We start from the raw sequence: 11451 nt of genomic DNA, 5'->3' as shown, positions 1-11451 counted from the left end.
GTTCTCTATGAGAGGACTACGTAGCTCAGGATATCTTCCTATATGAGATGCCGCATAAACAGCACTCCTCATCACTCACCCAAACTAAGGGGCACAAGTAACCATAGCCAGACAAACCCTTTAGGTCAATGAGGTAGAAAAATCCCACTACAGCCTCTTCCCATTCCTGGCAGTAAAATAATAAATTGTATAAGAATGTGCTGTTCTTTCATGAAAATTACAAATATTGCTTCAGGTGGCTCCCTTTTCTATCTCCCAGGCTGATTAAAGTATTTGGCAGTACTTCATATCTGAGGCTTTTGCCGCCATAAAGATTTCTAGATATTAGAACCACACAGAAACAGATCCACAGATTCTAGTTATTTCAATCTGTGCAGATTACAGCACACTCTTGTTTTTGTTCTCTTTGTGTACTGTCAATTCATAGTAGATCTTTAGGAAATGAAAATGATTGTTTCAAATATTCTATAAAATTTAGACCTCAGTTTGAAAAAGGTAGAATCTTCTTCTTAGAACTGAAATAAATTTGCAACCCATTAATCTTCCTATGTGAATCTTTACAAATGGAAAAACAAATAGTCAGTGGGGTGGGGGGAATCCATACTTGGGCAAACCCAAAATGCCAAAGAAGTGTGCAAATGTATAAGACTCTAGAACTATTCACCATGCTAGGTGATACCAAAATGTTGGAGATTGGGAACAAACAAGAACATTCAAAACCCAGGCCAGATGCTGTGACCATGAGCTTCACAGTTAACCTCAGTTTCAAAATGAAAACTGCAGGGATAAAGGAAAAACACCATGAAAACAAAAAGACTGGCTGGAGCACAAAGGTCTCTCCATTACTTCGGAGAAAACACACCTGTTCCAGAATCAGCATAGAAAACCTGGATGTTTTGCCCAAGGCAATGGAGAGATCTCTCAGGCCCCATTCATACTGGGGTAAAAGACATGGAGGGAACTGTTGTAGCTAGGCTTTCTCTTTTCAGAGATGGTGCCCTGGCCACCCACCAGGGCATTACTAGGTGGCTGCGGGCTAAACCAGGTGACACCCTAAGGGGGTGACACCACTACTGTCCAAACATCTCCCTTTTGACAAAAACAGGCTTTGGCATTTGCGTGTTTCCTTTAAATAGATGAAGTGATGGTGTGAGTGGGGTGAGGCTCAGTGGGAGGAGAAAGGAGAGGCTCAATTTTTAAAAAATATATATATATTAAAAAATAGAGTAAAAAACCCTAAAAATTCTAGTTCTTTTTGAATTTTTTCTGAAAGCATCACATCTACAAAATTTTCACATTAAACATATGAAACTATGTACATGTAAATATATTTGGGCTGTGTGTATGATACTGTAATTTAAAGGTATTGCAATTTTAATTTTGGCAGTTGTTTATGTCATAACTATTACCATTAAATTCAGTGATATACTGTAATTACAGTTTAAGATTAACTTTAGTACAAAAGACATTACTAAGGATTCTGTGGGGCAGTACAGACTGCTGCAAAACGACGGTCTGCATTCGCCCGTTTAAACTCCGGAGGGACAGCGAAGCCCCCAAACCATGCGTCTTCCCTCCGGAGTAAAAAGAACCCGGTGTTTCCAGGTTCTTTTTGCGGTGTCGGAGTGATGCCACGAGTGTGCCACTGGTGCACTTGCGACATAAGTGATGTGCAGCGATGTGCAGTTGCCGTGTGTCACTTACGTAAAAATGGTGGCGTCCGTATGGATGGGATACCGCCATTACTCCGCTGCTGCACCATGCTAGGGTTGGGGACTGTGCGGTTGGTGTGCGGTCCCTAAACCTAGTATCAGCGCCAGCACAGTGCATTTGGCCCATCTGTTCTGGGCCTGTATGGTGTGGAATGGGAGGAGGTCAATGGGGAGGGTGACACCATGAGCTACCATAGTAGGTGATGCCAACCCTAGTGACACCACTATGGCCACCCATCCTTTGTACAATTATGTATTTTAAGTGTAACTTGATATCCCTAAGTTAAGTATGTTGCCTGTTGACTTATGATGACCTCATTAATTTCATTTTTTTTTAATTTTTAGGCAAGCAATACTCAAGTGATGGTTTATAACTGCCTTCCCCTGAATATAGCCTGCACCATCTGATATTCATTCCCTGGTGCACTCACTTTTAAATACTTAGCCTTAGCCCTGTTTAGTTTCCAAGATCAGATGGCATCTGGTGGCTTTAGGGTGTTTACGCAGTTGAGAGCTGCATACCTACCAACAGTTTATTCAATCTGCATGCTCCATCTTAGTGTGTGTCTGTGTGTGTGTGTGTTGTGTGCCTTCAAGTAGTTTCCAACTTATGGCGATCCCAAGGTGAGCCTATCATAGGTTTTTCTTGGCAAGTTTCATCACAGGGGAATCACCATTCTTTGAGGCTGAGAGTGTGACTTTCCCAAGGTCATCCAGAAGCTTTCATGGCTGTGTGGGGATTCGAACCCAAGCCTTCCAAGTCATAGTCCAACACTCAAAACACTACACCATGCCCAAATCTTAACTGCCCACAACATCTGCCCTACTGTTTCATACCAACTAGCCTGATGTAAAGTTCTGGAGAATGCAAAAGCTTGCACACTTTTGTGGCATTTTGATTGGGTCCTAACACAGGCTTTGCCCACTTGTGATTTGGTTGTTTTTTTGGTGGGGAGGGTGTTACACATAACTCTATTTTATGTTGCTTTATTATACACACAGACTTTTCTTTCTTGGATCTGTGTTCTGCCACTCTTCACAGAATCTAAAGTGGTATGCAGCTCCCAGCCTCCCTTCCACAGACAAACCAGACCTTCTTTGGCATGGCTGCTGCTATATCATGCCTGTTCAGATCATTGCCTTCTGCCTAGACACACATTTGGTTTGATCTTCCACATCAGCACTAATCATCCAGTGATCTTTTCAGCAGCTGTCAGACTTGCAATACCAGTCAGTATTTGACAGCATCTGGCAGCTGACATACAGCTGGAGTCAGAGAGTTGGCAGTTTGTGAAAGGTGGCAATCTACATTTCACAGTGGACTGGATGTAATGCTAAGCCAGCTGCCACAAACTTTGTGCCATGTAGATGCTTTGGACTAATGTTTACATAGGGGGTTACAGACAGGCAGATAGGGACTGCCAGATGCCGCCCCTTTCTGTCCTGGGTGGAGATCGCAGCAGACAAACGCCACAGCCTCCGGGAGCCCTAAAAAAGAACCTGCTCCCAGCAGCGCGTGGTGCCATTGCCATGTTCACACACAATCATGATGTCCACGCGGTGTGGACGCCCAGCCCTAAGTAACCCGCATTTCAGCCCTAGGCCGAAGTGCTGGTCTCTACTGGGCCTTAGTCATAAAATAATTTTCACTATACCCAACCAGTAATGTTTTCTGGGATGATGAAGGTTGTAGTCCACCTGGAGGGAACTCCCAATTAGAGAAGTCTTTGTGAACCCACAGTTTGATGCCAGGATGGGCAGCTTCTCATTAACCTTCATTATTGGCTATGCTGGCTAAGGCTGATGGGAATTGCAGTTCAATAATATTAGAGGGCTATAAACTGTCCATCTCTGTTTGAGGCTGAATCTGCACTACTAAATCAATGCAGTTTGACACAGCTTCAATTGCCATGGTTGCCTCATATGGAATCTTGGGATTTGTAGTTTTGTGAGGCATGAGAGCTCTCTGGGTTCAGATGGGATGTTAAAGTACACAAATGGAAATGGAAGGCGCTTCTTATCTTCGCCTTGCATATTTGATGAAGGAGTTGAGAATGGGGCACAGGCATGCCTTTTAGGAAACAGCACTCATTTCTGTCACACTAAACCATTGTTTACCATTACTGTATGTCCAAATGCAAACAGCTGCTAAATCATGGTTTAGCATTATGTCCAACTGCTGCTAATGTGCAGTGGCATACTAATGCCATCCCCCTGAATTGCTTAAAACACATAAAGACATTGAAATAGTTAGATTACAAGGCTCATGTAAAAATATTGGCTGTGAAATTCAAATATTGATTTGTTCAAACTTTGAAAGGAAACAAAATCTAACAGCAAAATATCAAAATTGATTTTTTAAAATCATTACTGTGGTAATTGCTGCTTGCCAAAGGCTATTTAGATCCACTTTCCCATTGCCCATCATGGTCCTTTCCACCATTGGTTACATTAATGTGTCCACTGCACTGCAAATACACAGTGTGTGGATTAGAATAAATGTGTGTGGTTAAAACAGAGGTAAACAAGTGCCTGGGAGCTCTTATGGGGCGAGAGTGCTCCAATGCATGTAAGTTGATGTTTCAAGGTGAGGGTGGGCCACATGCACCCCCTTCTAAGTGATTTTCAGCCCCCACTGGCCCCATCACTGCTGCTACTGCTGTAAAACCACCACCAAAATTGTTGGTGATACAAGAGACACCAACAGAACCATGCTACTGAAATTCAGTGATCACACACATACCACCACAGTATTCTTTCCATTTCACTACCCCTCTGGAAGGGAAGAAATTTCTCTGCCCTATGGACTGCCAGGGCTCCGTGGTGCAGGGCAGAGCAATTGTACCCTCCTATACCATAGAGAACCACTGTAGTTGCTCCTGTATTTTGACAGCTACTACAGCAATAGCGGGAAACTCACCCAATCTCACCAATGATGAGAACAACTTCACTGGCAGTTGTGAATTTGGAGAGAGAGGTGTCTCACAGCTGGTATTATTAAGTGATCATCACTCACTACCATCATCCTGTGCTTGTAGCCATTTTGTGAACCTAGCACATTAGTTAAACTGCATGCAATTATTTGTTTGAATTGTTTTATTTATCTGTGGTGCTTTCTGTGCAGACCCCAAGCAATGACCTGAGCTGCTCAATTCCTTCTTCTTGTGTGCTGCTGTAGTAGCTGTCAAAATACAGAAGCAACTACAGTGGTTGTTGGACACAGCCACAAAGTCAAAATAGACAACAGCCTCATATCACCTGCCAAGATTTCAGGGGACCTGTTTTAGCTAACTGCATGACTTGGGGACTGAGAGAGCCACCGACTATGTATCTGGAGGAGGTGCAGAAAAGTATATTAGCAGCTCACTGGCTGGCATTTGCTGCATCTTAGAAAACATGACTCACTACAAGTACAGCTGTAAATGGGAGGATGTAGAAGAAATGACAGATGTCTAGAGATTGCTGTGTGGTTTTTAAATTTCTGTTAGTTGGTATCAAGATGCTCAAATGTAAAATCAAAATAAGAAAATAATATCCTAATCAATACTTGGTCACTAATGTGATATTATTATGGAGCAAGTTATTCAGTAAGTAAGTTATGGTAAAATAGAGTGGGGCAGAAGAGGGTGGGGAAGAATTACAAAAGCATTTTGACTTTTCTAGGGCTGGTCTTGCTTGTCTATCAGCTTTTGTCACTTACCTTTCCTCTCTACCAGAAGGATCACATCACCCGTTCGTGTGTGCTCTTGCAAAACATTCTCCACTTCTCTGGGACTCAAGTCTCGAACATCAGCCCCATTGACCTTGGCAATAATATCCCCTTCCTCCAGCAAAGGGCAACGCTGCCGGTCCCAGATCTTCACAACCCGAGTCCCTGGCCGGCCCCCGCTGAGTGATCCCACTCCAAACCATGGCCCGGAGGGGCTGCGGGGCAAGGGCACTGGGGTGAGGTGGCTGCAAGGTGGCCCCCGATGGAGGTGCCGCTCGGTATGTTCCTCTTCGTCCCCCAGGCAGGCTTTGGTGCAACAGCGGACACTGAGTCCGCGAGTCCTGCGGGATGGGGGCGGTCCAGCTTCTTGCCCACAGGCTGGTCCTCTGGGGATAGTGGGGCTTGGGGGCACAGCTCCATACGTTGATGGAGGGTGTCGGGGCAAGAGAGGCTCCCCATCGGAAAGGCAGGAGCAAGGTGATTGACGATGGGTGTATTGGAGGATGCAGTTCCCGTCCACCACAACTACAACATTCACTGCAAGGTGGAAGGAAAATAGAGAGAGCTATCTTTGTCCATGAATGACAGGCAGCAAGTCAGTACCCTTTAGAGCCAAGAGGATTTTTTTGCCATAAAAATCTCTTCCAAATTGGTATGTCAAATATTCTCCAGATAAAATCATTTGTCAAATATTTGCCCAATATTTGATACAGTATCTGCATTAGGCTTCCTAAGATATTTGACAGGTGACATGTAATGGATTTAATAACTGACATGCAGCCATATATTTTTAGTATTTAATAGTATTTAATAGCTCATAAGCAATGGGATTTAGTATCTGATGGTTAGCAAGCAATAGGATTTAGTATCTGACTATATTTGATAAGTGACATGTAATGGCATTTAGTACTGAAGAGCATTTGATGGATGGTATGTTATGGTGTTTAGTGTTTGATAGCTGACAGATTATAAGACTTTTTTATTTGTTTAGTTTATATTATTGATGTATGCCATGAGAGGCTTCAGTAGCTATATGAGACTGGTTTAAGTGGGCTATAGATATATGTAAACAAACAAACAAATGCCTGCCAAAAGCACCCAAAAGATGCCAGCACATCTAAACCATTTCAATCGAGGCAAAATGTCACATTCAAAATGCACACTTGAATGGTGAAATTGGAAATTTCATTGAATTTCAAATACCCATTTCAGCTCTAGCCAAGATGAGGCACTGCTATGGAATGCAAGGCCATAAACTGGTTATAAACTAGCCATTCATACATTTAGAAGGACTAATTTTCTGGAATCGTCTGCTTGGGGCAGTTGCAGGAGCCAAGATAACCATTGACTGCAAAACAGAATTGGATATATTGATAACAGGTATATTATGATTTTTAACAGTGCAACCCTATACATTTCTTCTACTCAGAAGTAAGTCTCATTGAGCTCAATAGGGCTTACTCCCAGAAAAATGGGTGTAGGATTGCTGACATATCTGGTATCCCAGTTGAGACCCTTTAGGTCTCGATGTATACGGACTTTTTCTCCTTCCTCAGGAGCACCAGAGACAATCGAAATTAGAGCTAGGATTACCTTCTCTCAAGGGTTATATCCCACAGATTGACTCTGGGTCTGTATGATGGAAGGGGGCAAGGCTGAAAGCAGCTGTGTGTGAGACCAGGGTACAAAGTGAGCCAGGTCACTTCTTGGGTGTATCCACACTGCAGAATTAAGGCAGTTTAACCCTACTTTAACTGGCATGACTCTATTTTGCAGAATCCTGGGATTTGTAGTTCGGTGGATATCTGTAGGATAGAATCATGGCAGTTAAACTGGTGTCAAACTGCTTTATTTCTGCAGTGCAGCTACACCCTTTGTCTCCCTTTCTGACACTACCTTCACTTCTCAACCCTCCTTTCCACACTTTCACAATCAAATTGTTCTTACAGAAGAACAGGTAAGAACTGGTATCTTGCACAGAGCTTTTGGAACTAGTCTGAGTGCCACATGAAATTAAACAGAAGGCCCAAAGTTACTCATTAAGTGTAATTTCCTCATTGAATACAGGTAGAGCATGGTTCTACCATGCCTGATTCACTGGGATATTTGAGATTGTGAAGGAAGTTAATCCTAACTAATGTAGACTACAAATCCTAGGATTTGTACAGTAGATGTTTTGATTTTTTAATAAATTAGGATTTTAAATAAATTGAGATGTTGTTGTTGTTGTTGTTGTTTGTCGGAGAAGAGATCCTAGATAGTTTTCCTTGATGAAAAAGACTGTCAGACTCTATTGCCCCAGAGGAAGGTTTACAACCAACATGTGGTTGTGCTTCTTATGATTTATGCATTTTTAATTCCGCAAGAACACACCTTCAAATTCAGTATCATCTTGAGGCTTCCTTGCCTCTCCACGCCTGTGTTTCAGGGGGAAAGTTTGCAAATCTGGCAGTAATAGTGGGGATGTACAGATATCACAGGTTGACAAGATGAAACTGCAACATTTGCATGAAACAAAACCTGTTGTATGTACAATATACTTATAATTTTAGCATTGTAGTGGGCAACTCAGGCCAAAGGGGGCAACAGTACATTTTGAAACACGCAGCAAAGTTAATGATTTTGAACATGAGCATAAAAATATTTTCCTAACCTGCCCACCCACATCAGGTCCAGTAAATCATACATAACCTCAAAATGGGGCAAGCTGAGGGGACAAAAGAACCAAATTTTCCTTCAGGTGATTTTTATTTCCTATGGGCAACTATTATTTACAAACCAGCTCTACCAGGAAAAAAAAGTTTTTTCCTACTAGTAAAGCAAAATAGTTGCATATGTTTGCATGATCCCATGCTGACAGAGAGTTAGAATAGACTGGGGTCCCTTCAAACTCTATGGTCCTAAGACAACCCCCACGAACAACTGGATGACTGGGGCACCAAAATACCCCCCCCCCCAAGTTTTCCATTCGTCCCCAGCACAGGCTTTCATACTGCCCTCTTCATTTGGTACTGCAGCCATATTCATTCTGGCCAAGAGGGAGGCCTAAAGAGCTTTTGGACTCTTCATCCCTTTTGCAATGCAGACACCGCAAGACAGTCCACATTGCAATGCCCTTTTTACAGCATTTCAGTTATTCACTGCCACATGCGATCTAGCTAAGAAAAAAAGAAGGGACAGTGAGCAGGGCCTAAAGAAAGAGTCCACTGGCAACTATTTGGGCCATGAAGAGTCCTCTGTCTTGGCTTGGATTCTGCAGTTCATCAAAGTCAATGTTGGTGTTCCTGTATCCTTTACTCAATTGAAGACAGAATACTATGCTAAAACATAACTGCCCTTTTACACTACACAGTTATAGTGCTATGATTCCACTTAAACTGCCATGTTCCATCCTATGGAATCCTAGGATTTGCAGTTTAGGAAGTGGTACTTAGAAAAGAGAGCTAGCATAGTTTAGTGGTTTGAGTACTGCTCTGGAGACCAGGGTTTGAAGCCTGGCTCAGCCACGAAAACCCACTGACTAACCATACTGTCTCAGCCTCAGAGGATGGCAATAGTAAACCTCCTCTGAAGAAACTTGCCAAGAAAACCCTATGATAGGTTTGCCTTAGGGTCGTCACAAGTTGGAAATGACTTGAAGGCACACAAGACACACAGATAGACTTAGAACATTCATGAGAGAATGTGTATATCTATGTGCCTTCAAGTCACAACCCCATTAATTTCATAGGGGTTTCTTGCTCAAGAAAGAATCAGAGGTAGTTTTGCCAGTTCCTTCCTCTGGAATATATTGCTCTGATATATATCTAGGCTATACTCTACAGCACTTGGCATTTGTTGGTGGTTTCCCACCCAAGTACACAACCAGGCTAGCCCTGTTTTGCTTCCAAGATTGGACAGGGTCTGGTGCAGTACTGAGTGCCTCTGACCAAACTACAAACCCCAGGATTCCACTTGATGCAGCCTCAGCAGTTGCAGTGTGAAATTGTGCAGTCTGAAAGAGCTCTGGGCTTGCACCCTGTCTCTCTCTTCAGAGATCCTATCCACATCCACAAAAACTACTCCTGTGCTCACCTCCTGCAGCTGGTGTGGTCTCTGTTGTGGGGATCCGGGCTTCACACGTCACCTGGGGGCTTTGCCGTGTACTGCAGCTTCAGGAAGAATAAGGAGACCTAAATGTTAGGTGGGAAGGATGATTCCTCCTTCCCTGCCTCCCTGCCTCCCTCCCTCTCCATTTCTGGTTCACAGCCCTCTCAGGTTAAGGAATGGCAGGCTGGACTGACCTGATGCCACAGGGTTCTATCCGTTCTGATCCCCAATCATGGACATGGGGGCCGGCACCCCCCATGATTGCCCCACAGTCAGCACAGCCAGGGATCTCACTTCGGGGGCCCAAACTTAGCCCCCCACAACCAACAGGGGGGCTTCGCAGGGCCCCCAGAGGTTGCCTCGCTTTGTCCTGCTGGGAGACACAAATGTTGAAATGACTCAAGTTCAAATATACTTAGTGGGAATACTGTATAAGTGGGCTGAACAAAGACATTTTGCAACCTGATGCAAAATATCAAATGGCACCCTCTTCATTCCCCCAAGTCAAGGTGCAGAAGAGGAATCACTATAAGCACAGTAATTTTGCCACCCAAGGCATAAAAACATCTTCCCCTTTTCCTAGCCATACAATAGTAATGAAAATGAATTACTGTAACCAACTAAATTTGCTGTGACCTTTTGTGGAGGCTCCAACCAACTCTTTGAAGTTGCGACTTCACTCTGTAGCTGCTAGTTAAGTAAGGAGAGTAGGAACCATGACAAACAGTTTCAAGGCCTAATTGAGAGAGTTAATATTGGTCAGGCTTCAAATGGCTTGAGTAAGGACATTTGTGGGAATGTTGTTTCCTCCATTAGGCTTACTTGTGCAATATGTGGTACTGTATGTTTATCAGATGCAACCCAGACACAGAAACAATGTGAGAGGGGGTCCCAGAGTCATTTCCATTTTTAGGGTACTTTGATGCATCATCCACTCCTACACTCCACATGTTTGGAACCTCTCTGAAAGGGTTTAGCGTATGTATCAACATACCCATGTACTGCTCCTCTGGTTTACATGTAACAGCCTTTCTGACATGTTCTCAATACAGCTGGCCCTCCATAACCATGGATTTCTTATCCATGGATTCCTTGTCCACAGATTCAACCATCCATGGCTTGAAAATACTCAAACAAACTATACATTCCAAAAAGCAAACCTTGATTTTACCATTGTATATAAGGAACACAATTTCACTGTGTGCCATTATATTTAATGGGACTTGAGCAACCACAGATTTTGGTATCCATGGGGGGTCCTGGAACCAAACCCCAGTGGATACCAACTGCACCCACTGTATATGGTAGTCAAGGTTAAATTCATTCCACAACCCTGGAATTGCTTTATATTCTTTCTTTGTGTGGAAACGGCGTGTGAAAACCAGGTAAGCAGCAAAAGCTTGCTACATCCTCTGAAAGGATGCTTTTGGCTTGATGAAGCACATATACTGGACTTGTAGGATTGTACCATACTGTATTAGCCCCTCAGTGCCCTAAAAACTTCTGCGAAAGTTCAGTTCTAGCTGCCTCCATTCTGAAGTGGTATTTCTTTAAGGTCCTTTAGGGTCCAGATGGGTCCAACAGCAAATCAAGCCTGAACTCTCATTAGATGCCAAGATGGCTAAGCTGAGACAGTTACTTTGGACACATTAAGATAAGACAGGACTTACTGGAAAAACAATAAGTCTTGGTAAGGGAAAAGGCAGTAGGAAAAGAGGAAGGCTGCATTCCAGATGAATAGACTCAATAAAAGAAACCATGGCTGCCCTGAATCTGCAAGACCTGGCCAGGGTTGTTGATGACGGGGTGACAAAATATCCATAGGGTCACCATTAGTCGAAGTCGACTTGATGGCAGTAAACAACAAACCCACAGACCACCAATGATATAGCTTCTGTCACTGCATACTGAAAGTTAGCATGTCAGGAGGGAGGAATTCTC

General features: G+C 43.3%; 1 protein-coding gene across 1 annotated transcript; it reads right to left on the bottom strand.

The window, feature by feature from the left end:
- Positions 1–5404: 5404 nt before the first annotated feature.
- Positions 5405–9915, bottom strand: LOC121920500. The gene is made up of 3 exons (XM_042447639.1): positions 9705–9915; positions 9496–9572; positions 5405–5958 (listed from the first exon to the last, which is right to left on the bottom strand). The coding sequence occupies exons 1-3, from the start codon at positions 9767–9769 to the stop codon at positions 5405–5407; spliced, it is 696 nt and encodes a 231-aa protein (XP_042303573.1). The 5' UTR covers positions 9770–9915.
- Between the last annotated feature and the right edge of the window lie 1536 nt (positions 9916–11451).

The sequence above is a fragment of the Sceloporus undulatus genome, chromosome 2, assembly GCF_019175285.1.
Source record: "Sceloporus undulatus isolate JIND9_A2432 ecotype Alabama chromosome 2, SceUnd_v1.1, whole genome shotgun sequence".
Taxonomy (NCBI): domain Eukaryota; kingdom Metazoa; phylum Chordata; class Lepidosauria; order Squamata; family Phrynosomatidae; genus Sceloporus; species Sceloporus undulatus.
Note: the sequence above shows the minus strand (reverse complement) of the source record. Positions and strands in the feature narration are given on the sequence as shown.